At 41.8% G+C, this 15,535-nt stretch overlaps 1 protein-coding gene across 1 annotated transcript in view; it reads left to right on the top strand.

Annotated features, from left to right (window-relative positions):
• TINAGL1 (tubulointerstitial nephritis antigen like 1) overlaps nt 1-15,535 on the top strand; it is a 92,381-nt gene that overhangs the window by 57,381 nt on the left and 19,465 nt on the right. The window contains exons 4-5 of the mRNA XM_089673870.1: nt 12,283-12,375; nt 12,491-12,605. Of these exons, the coding sequence (XP_089529996.1) occupies nt 12,283-12,375; nt 12,491-12,605 (208 nt within the window). The remainder of the gene's footprint in view (nt 1-12,282; nt 12,376-12,490; nt 12,606-15,535) is intronic.

Genomic DNA, 15,535 nt, shown 5'->3' with positions numbered 1-15,535 from the left:
CCCCCAAGAGGTAATTGGATATTCTCTGGATCAAATTTACCTATACATGTTAGTATCCAGTTATATTGTGTACATTTAGGAAAGAATCCAGGCCTTTGTTAAAATGATCTACTGAGCTGGCCAGGACTAGTTCTCGGGAGAGCTCTCACTGTGAAGAAGCCTTTCCGTATTTGAAGATTAAATTTTCTTTTCCTCCAGACATAAAGAGTGCCCTCTTGTCCTCTGTGGTGACCTTAAAGTATTACTAACCCCACAACAGTAAAATCAGTCTGTATATGCAGTAAAGCATGCTTGTTATACTCACTGTGGAACCTAAGGGGTTAATCCTCCACATTGTGTAAAAAGGATGTTTGATCCTGTCTTCTCTGATCCGCCCTTTCTTCCAGTGTTTCCTAAATATCTCTTGATAGAACAGAGGCTTGGGGGGCAAGCTTCACATGCTCAGTTTGGTGTGTATTGCTAAAGAGTTATTTTTTCTTGGGAGAGTGCATGTGATCAGCACAGGGCCAATCAGCACTGTCCAGACAGAGGTGAAGGGTCCTGCATCTACCTAGAAGAGACTGAAAACTCTTCCTACAAGCTGTAACCAGTGATTTGCTGGACACTGATATAATTCACAAGACTGCTCTAACAGCTGATGACAAAAAGGTATTTAGCAGTTTGTATTTACTAAAATAATTGCATTTCCATGTTCTGTATACTGTGGGAGACCAGATATAGTGGATACAGGGTCCTGGGTTTAGTAACACTTTAAGGTGAATACCTCTACACCAAGTTCACTATATGAACCACTGATGTATGTATAAATGTTGATCATATCCCCTCTAATCTCCTCTTCTCAAGAGAGAAAAAATAATTTCCTGCAATACTTTCTCGTAGCTGCACTCCTCCATGCCTCTTATCAATTTGGTTGCCATTCTCTGTACTTTCTCCAGTTCCCCAGTGTTCTTTTTGTGAACTGGTGCCTAAAACTGAACTGCATATTCCAGATGAGGTCTTACTAATGATTTGTACAGGGGTAATATGATGTCTCTCTCTCCAGAACTTAGTAAATGAGGGAAGTTCTGCTGACTTCCATCATCCAATCATGTGCAAGCAAAAAATGTTTTTTTTTATTTTCCATGCATGTGATTGGGTGTTCTTTTCAAAGTAAAGCGTTGTCTCATTTACTAGGCTCTGGAGCTACTACACTGTCTATTTGCCTTTAGTACATTAGCCCCAGTGGGTGGCTCTGCTTGTCAAGGACATTTATAGTGTGCTGGCAATTTATGCAGTGCTTTACATACAGAAAATTCAATTCAGTCCCTGCCCTGAAGGAGCTTATAATTTAAGGTCCCTAGATCTCATTCATACATACACATACTAGGGCCAATTTTTACCGGAGCCAATTAACCCAACAGCATGTCTGTTGGAGCGTGGAAGGAAACTGGAGTACTAGAGCAAGCATAGGGTGTCCATTGTAACCAGCCTGCAAATAGTATATACTGTGTATAGATTTTAAAAAAATCTGCTCATACCCTACACATACAATCCCAATAAGTTATCTTTACAAAATGTATATATAAACCTATACCATCCGTGTGCATATACAAACACCAAATATATGTAACCATGTCATTAAAAGTGCCAATGTCCATAAAGCACAACACACAGCTCAGATCAAAGTGTAAAAGTACAAATAAATGTGCAATAAAAGTTGTGTTGCAACTCTTCATAATGTAAATGTAAACTCCACTCCAGACAACTCCAGTTTGTGTCACTACCTGTGTCCCTTGCAGAGACTGAGACTGAATATGCGTATGCATCACAGACCCACTGTGTAATTAAGCCATCATCCAGGGTCCGATATGGTTAGCACTTCCGCCTGGCAGTACTCGGGTCGCTGGTTGGAATACCAACCACGGCACCACCTGCCTGGAGTTTGCACGTTCTCCCTGTGACTGCGTGGGTTTCCTCCGGGTACTCCGGTTTCCTCCCACACTCCAAAGAGATGCTGGTAGGTTAATTGGCTCCTGTCTAAATTGGCCCTAGTATGTGTATGTATGAATGTGAGTTAGGGACTTTAGATTGTATGCTCCATGAGGGTTAGGGACTGATGTGAATGTACAATATATATAAGTAAAGTGCTGTGTAAATTGATGGCGCTATATAAGTACCTGAAATAAATAAATAAATAAATGTTCATATCACATTTATTTATTTATTTATTTATTTCAGGTACTTAGCTACATATCACACCAAAAAAGGAGAAGGAAGCCTCAGAACAAACCGTTTATTAAAATCATCAAATAAAACTAAAAAGATTACAGTCACAAAATGGGGTGGAATGATCTACCAAAGCTTGTTCAATCCACATAGGAGCCAGCGTGCATTCCAAAGAAAGAAAATGACGTGGTAACCAGAAATTCCTCCACCTACGCATTTCGTCACATCCAGGATGTCATCAGGATGAATTTTGTATACATTAACTTATGGTGATTGTATGTTTAGGGTAAGCACAGCTTTTTTAATCTACATATATGCCATATGGTGTCCGATGCACACTATTAAAGCAGCAGTTACCCAAACCTCTATTACACTTCTTCACAGAGGGTATAATTAATTTAATTAGGAATTGTTCTGTGGGTGATGTTTTTATTTATACCGTGCAAATAGTGTCCTGACCAGGATTTGAACTGAGACCCCCATGAGTACAAGGTAGAAGTACTAAACTCCACTGTGCTGCCCACCTATACCTAATATAATACTTTCATGTACACTTGCCTTTAAGTAAGCTTGTGCTGTACATTGAGATGTTTCTTTCCACAGTGATCATATTGATTATATATACACAAAAAGCAATATCGATATGATATTATGGATAATCATCCTAAAACCCCCACATGACAATGTTCACTCTCATAATTTTGTATCTTATATTGTCTGCTATGAACAGCACTTTCTTGGAGTTGACACAGAACAGTTACACACTGTGAGCAATTGAGTAAACATTTACAAAGTGTTACTGCAGTCTTGAGTGCCCATCAATATTTTATGAATGCAGCTAGCTCAGAGTTTTCCTGATATTTGAATCAGTTTTTGAGTATTACATTCTCAATTTCTTTGGGTCCAACTAGAAAAAGAGTTTCTGGAATATTTGCATCTTGTGACCACCCCACAGATGGGCATAAATATACAAGGGCAGTCCACCATATATGTGCACAGGCTGATTGCCAAGAGGTACATCTATGGATTGGTTGAGCTTGGCTGAGCAAACCTATGAAAATGTGGAGAGGAGGGAGCACCATCAGGCTGAGGAATTCCAGCTAGAAGAGATTATTTTCAAATATGTCTAATTAATCCCTTGCTTATAAACCTTGTTATGTAATTTAAAGTGACGCTAAAAAAATATCCTTTATCTCCAAAATTATTCTATACACATCCACTACTTGAAGAGTTCCACTCACACTGTCAAAAAATAAAAGTCAAAAACTGTAGCTGCTGACTTTTAAAAAACAGCCACTTACCTGTCCCTCGGTCCCGTGGTGTGTCCCCCGCAGCCCATTTCACCGGCCGTCCTGTATTCCAGGAGGCCGGCATCTTCAGTGTGGGCACCTGGCTGTCATAGCTTGTGGCATCGCAGCCGGGTACCCACTGCGCATGCGCGAGTAGCGCTGTGCTTCCTGAATGGTCTTGTAGTCTTCTGGGACCTGTCAGGTGTCCCAAAAGACTACAGGGAGGGAGGGAGGACACCTTCCGTTTCCAATCACCTAGGCGATCGGACCGAAAGTGGGAGCGGGTACCTGTCAAATTCGGGTACCTACTCTCCCCCTGCCCCCCAAAGGTGCCAATCCTTAATGGGGAGCGGGGGAGCAGTCCTTAAAACGGAACTTCCCCTTTTGGGTGGAGCTCCGCTTTACAATGGAACTAAACTCTCTCAATCAACATTAACTATTTTTTAAAAGAGAAGTATGGGATTTTTTTTTTCCAATCATACTAACCTAGGTGGATCCTAGCATCAGTCTGATGCTACATCTGTCCCCGCTGGCTCTAAGTGTGAGAACTCAGCGATCACATGACCGCTGATTGCTGAGTTCTAACGGCTGCTGTGAGCAGAGTGGTGATTGTCACTGGAGCGCTGGGCTGTGGAAGGGGAGGGAGTGGCTGGTTTAGGCCCTAAGCATGTCACTGGGAGGCTGAGCCAAGTGCCGCTCCAGACTCTTTAAAGTCGGGATCTTTCTCCAGCCTGGACCATTTGAGTGACGTTAGACAACAGGGGGCTTTAGCCCGCTGTCACCTGAAAACTGGTCACAGGCGTGCAGAACAAACTGCACTCCTGTGATCCACAGAAGTACAGCCAAAGGAGTTTTAGCTGTACTTCTCCTTTAAGCCTTATCCATTCGTCTATAGAAAGGAAGGTATATCATATTTACTTGTTTTAAACTTTTTTTTACATTTCTTCAGCTGCTTGCATGCCTGAGCTAAGGGCAGATAGATTCCAGGAAGTAAATGCTAAATTAATCATCTGCTGTTACTCTGGATGTCTGCAGCTAGAAATGCTTGGGGGTGCTTTTTAAACAACATAAAGCATGGAGACAGGGATGGATGGGTGCATTTGCTTTGAATATTATAAAATTATTTAAAAAGCATTTTTAGTTTGTGGTGCTCAGATACAGTTTAGTTCCTCTTTAATGGCCCTGTAATCCCTTTTCCTTTCAAATTTGAAATGATTTATTACTGTGTTTCTGCCTCCTTGTAATGTCTTCTGCGAGCTCCCTAACCTCTCCTTTTGTCCCTCACCTACCTTTGTATGAAGCAATGCATTTTAGTTGTGGTCATTTGCAATACTTCATGTGCACTACAAATCCCATAGTCCACATTCCCTAGTCCATCTAAGGTAAGAGTAAGGGAGGGTGGGTATATTTCTACATACAGTGGGGATATGGAGAACAAACATAGACACCTTCCAACATGAGTACATTTTGCAGCAGAAAGAATAAAATTAATTTGGAAGAGGCTGAGAGCAATAGAAAGTACTTTTTTTAGTTAAAAATACATACTCAAATAGAATTTAGTAGGGTTTACTGTCACTATAGGCTATTAACACAGCAATACGAATACAGTCATCTAGTGGTACTCTACGTTAAGCATGTTCATGGGAGCTATGACACCCAACATGCTTTATTATATACAAATTCTGACCTGTCCTCGTAGAGTCAAAGGCTGGTCTGATGCCCCCCACTTTCCACATTTCACTATTGGTTCACTGCTGTGAGAGTAGAGAGGCTTGGAGGTGGGAGGACCAAGGTTCAGGACAAGTTGAAATTTGTATAATAGGGTACTCCAGGTTTTGGGGCCCCCATGAATATGTTTCCAACACTGTAACTTTTTTTTAGACATTTATATAGCACTGTCAATTCATGCAGTGCATTACATACTATTTATTCACATTAGTCCCCACCCTCAAGGGGCTCACAGTTTAAGGTTTCTATCGTACATGCCTACATACACCGTGGCTAATTTAGACAGGGACCAATTAATCTATCAACAGCTCTTTGGATTGTTGGAGGAAACCCACGCAAACACAGGGAGAACATGCAAACTCCATGCTGTGTTTGAACTGAGGACCCTATTGCTGCAAGGCAGAAGTGCTAACCACAGAGCCACTGTGCTGCCCATGTAAAGTATGATAATAATTCCTTTACTGAAGACTATACAGTAGAACAAGGGTTAGCCACAAAATAAAGGAGGCTCTACCGTCACAGCAACAATTTGTTACATTTGCAGATCATTTGACATCAGCAGCCAAAAATTTATGAATGTGCCATCTGGAAAAACTTGAGGGTACATAAAACTTCTTAGATTTACAAAGACTCTGTATAACACAAAAGCAAAAACAGATTAGGAAAAAAAGGAGGCAGAGTAATAGTTTAGGGCCCTCCCCAATTATCTCCATACCAGATTAGCAGTCTAAATCCATAATGGTACTAATAGGAGCAATGATGGGACTCTATACTTCCCACTGATGAAAATGACAGGACATTATTCCTCTTTCTACTGACCACAGTCTCTATGCAACTGAACACCAAATGTAGGGTATTGTTCATGTTCACTGATGTCCAACCTGGGACGTTTTCTACCCACACTGGCCACAATCCGGCCCTCCGAATGTCTGCAGGACAGTAAACTGGCCCTTTTTTTGGAAAGTTTGGAGACCCCTGCTATATATAACGTCTTGTGGCTCCATATGGTGAGCATCCCTCCCAGGCTTGGTATATTGGTGGTGTGGTGGCCCCTTACTGGAGTGGAGTATTATAACAAGAGGTCGTTTCCCACACTGTGAAGCCTTTTGCTGACTTGTGCTGTTTGCTGCTTCCTCTAAGCAGCTTAAAGGCTGGTGAGTGTGCAGAAGTGGCGGTATTTGTACGCACATGGTGATGCACTTTATTAGTGGAAGATTACATTACACCGGTGATTAATATATCTAGTGTTACTGTGGTGAAGATTTACTTTAAATGGACTATTGGATGATGCACTTTTTTCTTTTTACACACTGACACTTTTCCTCTTCTTAGTGCACTTTTTTCTGGGCTTTGTACTGTGCACTTTATATCTATTAGGTTTTTTTTGCACTTTTATTGTATGAATTATTTGTGTATTTTGCAATATAATTTATTGACTCTGCATATTTTATATAATTCTGTGAGAAGGACTCTACGTGGGAGTGTCATGTGACAATGATGGCCCTGTGAGAGTGTCCTGTGAAAGGGACTGGACTATGGGAAAGCCATGGGAAAGACCTGAAACTTTTATATGGCCTATGTAATGCCTTCCAGATTTGTTAGGTAGTTCTTGTTAGATAGTAGAGTAGCTGCTACTGCTGAGTAGCAGCTTGGGGAGGGAGGTAGTGAGGTTACCTCAGAACAGGCTTGGAGGCTCTAACAAGTCAGGGCTTCTGGAGCCCCTCCACCTTTCCAGAAACCTGAGAGCTTTCTGGAAGATGGGTGGAGGAGGGGAGGAGTCCCAGATCTGCATATTTGAGGGACTCTGGCCAATTCCCTGGCAGGAGGCTGAGCATGGTTACTAGGGCAACTCTCAAATGTGGCAGAGCCTTGGGGGAGGTGTGCAGTGTCAGATGGAAGATGCATTGAGGAAGGCTGGAGGGGGGAGCCTGAGAGGGGGCCCCAGGGAGGGGAGCCCACCTGCAAGCAGGTCTCTGGAGAAGAGGATCTCCACTACCTCAACGTCTCCTTGAAAGGACAGCCTGTGTAGCAGGGATGGAGCCAACCCAGAGTAAGGCGTGAAGGCAGCCACCAACCCACTAAGCTGACAGGAGAGGACAGTGTGAGTACTCTTACAACCTCTGGGTCAGATAAGGGGAGAGGGTGGTCAGGTGCATTAACAAACTAGCTTCTCCTCTGGGATTGTTCAATCGGCAGTCTTGCTCAGGAATATCCTTAGATAGCTGGGTGAAGAGAAGGAATCAACCAAGGTCTGAGGAGGTACACCTAAGAGCCTTTAGTGCTCTTCAAGAAAAGACTGTTGCTAATCCAAATCTCTGTACATAGTTGCTAAGGAGTTATCCTCAAGTCCTAGAGTTCCTTGAGCATCCCATATACTCTATCCAAGTTTAACCCCTAAATAAAAACAACAAAACCAAGCTCAAGGCCTGGCAATTGACTCCAGTGTATATTTTTCAGTTTCTTTTGCCATGTTAAATGTTATTAGGTCGATTTGCAGTTTGTATTTGAGGCTGATGGATTAAAACTAAAACAAGGTAAGTGGAGCTGTTGCTCATAACAATCAGTATGACTTCAAGGCTTCATCTTTCAGTGGAAAAAGTTATTCTACAATAGGTAATGAGCCCCAGCTGCTCATTTTCTCATTAATCTGCTTCTTGTCACAATGTTGGTGGCTTTCTTGTGAATGTAAAGGCAATGTCAAGTAGCAGTATCATGACCTGCGATGGATGAGATACTCAAGTCAATCATCAGATATCAGTCATTTTTATGCTGTGAGCAAATGGGAAAAAATCAGCACAAAATGAAAGATGAAGTTCCCAGGAAAATGCTTTGGCTAAACTTAGACTTCTGTTTGCAACCTTAAAAGGAAGCTGAAGTCTTCAAACACATAACGCAGGACTGTTCATAATCCTCAAACCCTGGAGTTTGTCTAATGCATAACCAAATGTCTGAATGCAGGCTTATCATACCATAGTTACTTTATGCAGAAGGACCATACACACACCTCATCATTTCCACAACACTATTCCTCTCTGCTCATCAGTTACCCAAAGTCACTTTATATGTTGTGCATATATTTAGTCTTTATTACAACAAATATATATGTAATTTGTTGACAACAGAATGTATACCCTGTATACTAATAATAACTATAAGGCTTATGTGCATACAAATTTCTGTACATACCACCCAGAAAACAAGGAAATTCCCTCTGGTTTGTTTTATATAAAACGCATCATGAAAAAGATGTCAGTGTGCATACTGACCTAAGTCAGTGGATATAGAAATTATTATATTATTATTATTATACAGTATTTATAAAGCGCCAATAGTTCGCTCAGCGCTGTACATTACAGAGGGGGAGCGAACATGTGACAGAACAATACCAATACAATGCAAAACATGAGGGGATTGAGGGCCCTGCTCTTTCGAGCTTACAATCTAGGAGGGAGGGGATGGTGGCACAGGAGGAGATAGCTGTGGGGGATGGAGTGGTAGGAAGAGTGGAGGAGGTCGGCAAGTTAGCAGGGGGTGGGCTAGGCTTCCCTGAAGAGATGGGTTTTCAGGGTGCGCCTAAAGGAGAGGAGAGTAGGTGATAATCTGATGGGTTGGGGCAGGGAGTTCCAGAGGATGGGTGACACCCTGGAGAAGTCCTGGAGGCGGGCATGGGAGGAGGAGACCAGGGAACTAGAGAGAAGGAGGTCTTGTGAGGAGCGGAGTGTGCGTGCTGGGTGGTACTTGGATATTAGGTCAGTTATGTAGTTCGGGGCAGTATGGTGGACAGCTTTGTACGTCAGTGTTAGGATTTTGAATTTGATCCGTTGCACAATCGGAAGCCAGTGGAGGGATTGGCAGAGGGGGGAAAGGTGAATGAGTCTGGCTGCCGTATTCAGGATCGACTGAAGCGGGGATAGCCAGCGGCGAGGCAGGCCAGTGAGGAGGGAGTTGCAGTAGTCGAGTCGTGATATGATGAGGGAGTGGATGAGCTGTTTAGTGGTTCCTGGAGTTAGGAACGTGCGGATTTTGGCGATGTTGCGGAGGTGGAGTCTGCATGAGTTTGTTAAAGATTGGACTTGGGGCTGGAAGGATAGGTTGGAGTCCAGAATGACACCAAGTACTCTGGCCTGCGGGGCGGGTTTGATGGTAGCGTTATTCGTTGTGATAGAGAAGTCAATGGGGGGTGGTGTCCGGGCTGGGGGGAAGACAAGAAACTCGGTTTTGGAGAGGTTCAGTTTAAGGAAGTGGAGCAACATCCAGTCTGATATGTCGCTCAGCAGGTGTGTGATTCGGGCGGAGACCGAGGGGGTGAGGTGGGGGGTTGAGAGATAGATTTGTGTGTCGTCGGCATAGAGGTGGTAGTTGAAGCCGTAGAAATAAAGCATAAAATAGATATTTAAAGTATAACTGAATGCAAAATTTTCTTTTTACATTTTGGAGAGAGTGGAGAGGGATTCGAACCCCCGTTAGTCTTTATTGCTGTCTATGTGCACATTAGGGAGATTCACCCTCTCTATTTGTCCTATTTACCATTATCATCAAAGTGAAAGTAAAAGAAAATCTAAAATTTTGAGTTGCCCCCAGAAAAGTAGTAGAAATACACTAGTTCTGGTGACCTAGGGGTCCCCAAGGAATTCCCTTAATTTGCAGGGATTTCCTCTCACTTCCTGGTTGGCTATGGGACAGGAAGTGAAGGGAAATCTCTACAATGGGACACAGATGGCGAAAAAAAAAATCTGACAGGGGTTATAACCCTCCCTTGCTCTATCCAAAATGAAAAACGTTTTGTCTATAGATCTACTTTAAACATCTGGGCTGTAGTTGCACAACTGTCGATACTGTACACAAGCATATCTTTATAACACTGATTATACTTGCTCCTTTATTTTTCTCTGTGTGGTTATCTATGAGCTCCTGACTAATTGTCAGGTGAAGATGAGACTAGATTGCATTTCCTTTGAGCACCTCTGCAGTCTGACAGCCCACATACCAGGACCCTTCTTCCTTAGCCCTTACCTCACCTTCTTCATGTACGCTTTATTCTAATCTCATTATTTTCTCTTGGACACGTCATTAATCTGGCCATATACGGGCATAATTTATCTGATGTAATAAATGATCCAACAGCTTGCCCGATGTCATTATGAATGCTGGGTTGACAGCACAAACCTCAATTCTGGTCATTCTTCTCTTAAGAGCACTAGTGATGAGTTTATTATTACACAAACACACTATGGTGAATTCATAAAAGGTGTCATAAACACCCTTTAGAATTCCATGGAAAGTGACAGTGCTTGTACCCGATTCATGTACGACTCACACTACTTTCTCAGTGCGCTTGTGTGTTCCTGAGAGACTAGTTCCCCATCAGGTCTGCTTTAAGTTTGATTGACAGTAGATGGCAGTGGGTGGATCCATAGCCACTGTTCAGTCAACTAGCACCTTTGGAATCCACCTGCGGCCGTGCGCTGTCAAACACAGTCAAGGCGGACTAGATGGGGAACTAGTCTCAGAGTTGCCCATCAGGCTTTTTATGAATTAAGTACAAGCCATGTTAAAGGGGCCATACCGCCAGAAAAGTGACGCTACTGCTTTATTGAATTCCCAGACTGTTGCTTGTTTGTTAACGCTATCACTACCGCTATTACTCAGATTGTACTGCCAGTGAAAATCCATAATGTATCAGTAATGTGAGTTATCACATTAATTTACCTACCTTCAAATGAATAATGGATGACTGCAATGTATCCAACATCTCCCAATGTAGTGAATCTGTTAGCCCACCATATACCCCACACAGGGCTTTTTGTGGGTTTACTGGAATCACCATTTTCAATGACTTTGATATACCCTGCCTGTGTGGCATCATACCTTGCATGTATCTAAAGCCAATTGTTTTCATCTTGGATAGTGCAAAGAAGAGATAGATCCTCTAACTGGATATGTGTTCATTGGTGTAGTTGGTGGGTTTAGTTGTCAGCTCCCTATCAATGCAGAGGCTTTAAAGGTATTCGTTGTAGAAATCTACAAAAATAAGGAATGACAGAAGTACCAACCCACTAGAAAATGCACAGAATGGTCTACATTAGACATAGCAGTCAACAAAGGAAAGCCAATTTGTTTTGAGGACTACAAAGATCCCCCTTTATCAGGGGTAGTATGTGATAGTTCTAAAGTCTGAAGTGCTTCAAGTGATACTACTGATGGGAAATGGAGTGCTAGCGTAACAGATTGAATAGAGGCAGTGGAAAAGAAGACCTATGGTATTCAGTATAGGAACCAGGTTTTTTCCTTTGTTTTTGTTATGTCTTGAATAAGTAACGAGTTAAAAAACAGGTTTTCCCTACTGAATAAAAAAATTCTCTATTTCCCGTCTAATAGCAGACAAAGCAGTTCAGAACTACCACTTCTAAGACCCTTCTTATCTTTGAAGATTTTTAATGTCGTCTCTCTTTTCTTGCCTCAGAATTGTATTCTCTATATGTCCTGGTGCCGGGTGGGGTAAACTCAAAAATGTTGATTTGTCACTGTGAGAAGAAGAGATGGGAAATCTTACAATGGGAACACTTGTTTTGATGGCAACGATCTTTCCCTACTTTAGAGAGATTTCCTATCACTCCCTGCTGTGCCTCGAGACAAGAATATTTTTCCCAATGGGATACAGACAGCAGAGAAAACCTTGATGGGGGTTTTAACAATTCTTTACCCAAAATTAAAACAATTTTGGTTTCAGAATTACTTCAGTGTTGTTTTGACAATGATTGTAATAGGAAGTGTGTCCTTCCTTTTTAATAGGGACTTTTTGCTTTTTTTAGCGAATATTTAGAAATGTTTATAGACCAATTTGTCTTTATTAGACCTGAGAGAATTCTGTACAGGTCCGGATAAACCTTCCAGCATGCCTTCTGATTCCGAGAAATGCCACTGTTTATAGTTAGACTGAAGAAGTATTTTTCCTTGATAAGATGGCTGTAGGTCAAAGAAGTGAATGTTATCACAGAAATTAAATCTAATCAAGTATTGTGCATTTGTATGACATGTTATTATATTATTCTTTTTCTAGCACATGCACTAATGATGGTAACTGGCACTGTGAGCAGAATGCATGCCTTATCAACCCAAGAATTATTGAGGCTGTTAATCGAGGCTCATATGGGTAAGAGAGCTCAAACATGCTACATGCTCCCTATTTGTGTACAATAATTCTGATTTATTGTTGGGCACCAAAAATCTTTTAAAATAAACACAGTACCTTATTTCATTTGCTGTAGATGGAATGCTGGGAACTACAGTCAGTTTTGGGGTATGACACTAAATGAAGGTATCCAGTATCGATTAGGAACCACAAAGCCTTCCTCTTCAGTGATGAACATGAATGAGTTGCACGTATGTATACTGCTTTTAATTTTTCTTCTGAATAATTATAAAATCAGGACACTAGCGATTTCATGTCAAGTCTTTGTGGCCTGGTGCACAAACAAGATTTCTGTATATTTTTAAACAAATTTTAGTATCAGTATTTCCATCTGGTCCTTCTATTTTTTGCACACTAATTTTGAGAAATGATATAATTGACAGTATATGATAATGTACATATTGTTGAATAGCACAGCTAAACTATCTGACACTGCTGTCCAATTTGATCTCCTTTTTATTTAATTATTGTCAACGTTGTAGAAACATATGGGGGGAGGGGCTCGATAAAGCACTCTTTTTTAGGGGTACGGCCATTTTATACAGTCCTGTGCTGAATTCATAAAAATCTTGTAACCGTTTTCTTAGGAGTTCTGACACGTGCAACAGATTAAGGTAGCTCTCAAACTCACAATGTGTTGCTATGTCTGCAACTAGTTCAAAAAGAATTACCGCACATTTGTAGATAATAAAATTTGAGGTACTTAAGGCCAATTCTAGCTAGTGGCTGTGGAATCTGCCCATTGCCAACCGCTGTCAACCAGAAGGAAGGGGAGACCTGATGGGGAACTAGACATCCCCATCAAGCTCTGTACAGTTACTGCAAATCTCCTCAGCAGCTGCACCTATTACTGAGCTGCACTGAGGACAAAGTGTCTGGTGTGGCCCTAGTGCTGGCTTCCATGCATCAAATTCATGTGCTTTTTCCAATAGTGTATATAGTTACATAGTTAGTCTGGCTGAAAAAAGACAAATGTCCATCTAGTTCAACCATTAAAAAAAAAAAAGTTATAATCTTATACCTACAGTTGATCCAGAGGAAGGCAAAAAACCCAGCAAAGCATGATCCAATTCGCTCCTGCAGGGGAAAAAAATCCTTCCTGATCCCCCGAGAAGCAACCAGATATTCCATGGATCAACTTATAAATAGTAACCAGTTATATTCTGTGTATCCAAGAAATAATCCAAGCCTTTTTTAAAGCAATCTACTGAGCTGGCCAGAACCAACTCTTGAGGGAGTCTATTTCACATTTTCACAGCTCTTGCTGTGAAGAAACCTTTCTGTGTTTGGAGGTTAAATCTCTTTTCCGCCAGACGTAAAGAGTGCCCCCTTGTCCTCTGTGATGACCTCAGGGTGAATAACTCTACACCGAGTTCACTATATGAACCACTGATGTATTTATATATATTGATCATATCCCCATTAATCTCCTCTTCTCAAGAGAGAATAAATTAATTTCCTCTAATCTTTTCTCATAGCTGAGCTCTTCCATGTCTCTTATCAGTTTGGTTGCACTTCTCTGTACTTTCTCCAGTTCCCCAATGTTCTTTTTGTGAATTGGTGCCAAAAATTGACCTGCATATTCCAGATGAGGTCTTACTAATGATTTGTACAGGGGCAATATGATATCTCTCTCTCTGGAGTCTATACCTCTTTTAATGCAAGGGAGGATTTTTCTCACTTTAGAAACCGCAGCTTGGCATTGCATGCCATTATTAAGCTTGTGATCTACCAGAACTCCCAGATCCTTCTCCACCATTGATTCCCCCAGTTGTACCCCCCTAGTATGTATGATGCATGCATATTCTTAGCCCCCAAGTGCATATCTTTATATTTATCAACATTAAACCTCATTTGCCACAGTGTACATGAATCAGTCACTAGCACAGACAGTTTATGTGTGGAGGCACAACCGGATTCTAAGGCCCCTTTCATACGGGTCGGATCCATTTTGCTCAGCAGAGGATCTGTCTGATTTTGCCCCTGCTGAGCTGAGTGGAACAGCCAGGTGACTCTGCTTATGTAGAGCGGACACAGACAATAGCCTGCTTTGCTCTATGGGCCACCAGATGTAAATGGACCAGCTGTCCGTTTACTCCTCACTGCCCTCCAGTCTGATCTAGCCAGACAGAGGGGAATGGATCCCCTGTGCATTTGTTTTTGCCAGATTGGAGGTAGCTGGGTGTAAACGGACACCAATCTGTTTACATCCGACTGCCCATATAGTTGAACGAAGGGTCTGGTCAGGTCTACTAGAAAAATGGACAGGCAAACCTGACCAGACTACTCGTGTGAAAGGGGCCTAAGAAAATGTATAATACTCTCTATGAATTCCAGGAATAATGTCCTTTGGAGAGGTAATGCTGCTTGGAGTAAACAGTGCATATTCTCTCCTAGATTGTAAGCTCCGAGGAGCAGGGCCCTCCTATCCCTTTTGTATTGAACTGTATTGTTGCTGTATTGTCTCCCATTATATTGTATAGCGCTGAGCAAACTGTTGGCGCTATATAAATCCTGTATAATAATAATATGAAGAAAGAGATAAAGCAGTGGCTTAGTGCTAGGGAAACACAAAGATAACTCTGTCTGTTGCATGTGGAGAAGGGTAATAGGTTTGCGTAGCCATGTCCACTTTAGGAAGCGTGAGTGGAATGTATTGCTGTCATGTCACAAAGGGTTAGTATGTTAACATGCCAGTGGAATGCAGAGATTCTCCCTCCTGCAGTCATAGTTCTTTCCTGAGGTTAGGGTCGGTGTGTGATTTTTGGCAGGCCCCAACAGGGAAGCACAATGCAAATGTGATTAAGCCAGCTTTTTCAGGCAACTTCCACTCAGGAAGTACCACTCCACTCGGAATAAAGAAAGTAGAAAGAGAAAAATCATTGCAGGCTACTGTTGAGCGAACACCCGTCTTTATATCATCCTGCCAATAAAGGAAAGAAAAGGAGGGGTCTATCCACAGACAAGAAAATTGAAAATTCCTTGTGATGGGACAAGGGAGTTCAGTCAGGACCCAAAGGATTAGACCCCATAATGTTTCAGACAGCCTGCCTATTTAGGAATTCCTTGACTTGTACAGCATGTACGTCACTATTAAATACTTGACATTTTTTTAAAGATC

Source organism: Staurois parvus, unplaced genomic scaffold (genome assembly GCF_062004578.1).
Source record: "Staurois parvus isolate SC_StPar_1 unplaced genomic scaffold, SC_StPar_1.0 ptg000145l, whole genome shotgun sequence".
Classification (NCBI taxonomy): Eukaryota; Metazoa; Chordata; class Amphibia; order Anura; family Ranidae; genus Staurois; species Staurois parvus.
Note: the sequence above shows the minus strand (reverse complement) of the source record. Positions and strands in the feature narration are given on the sequence as shown.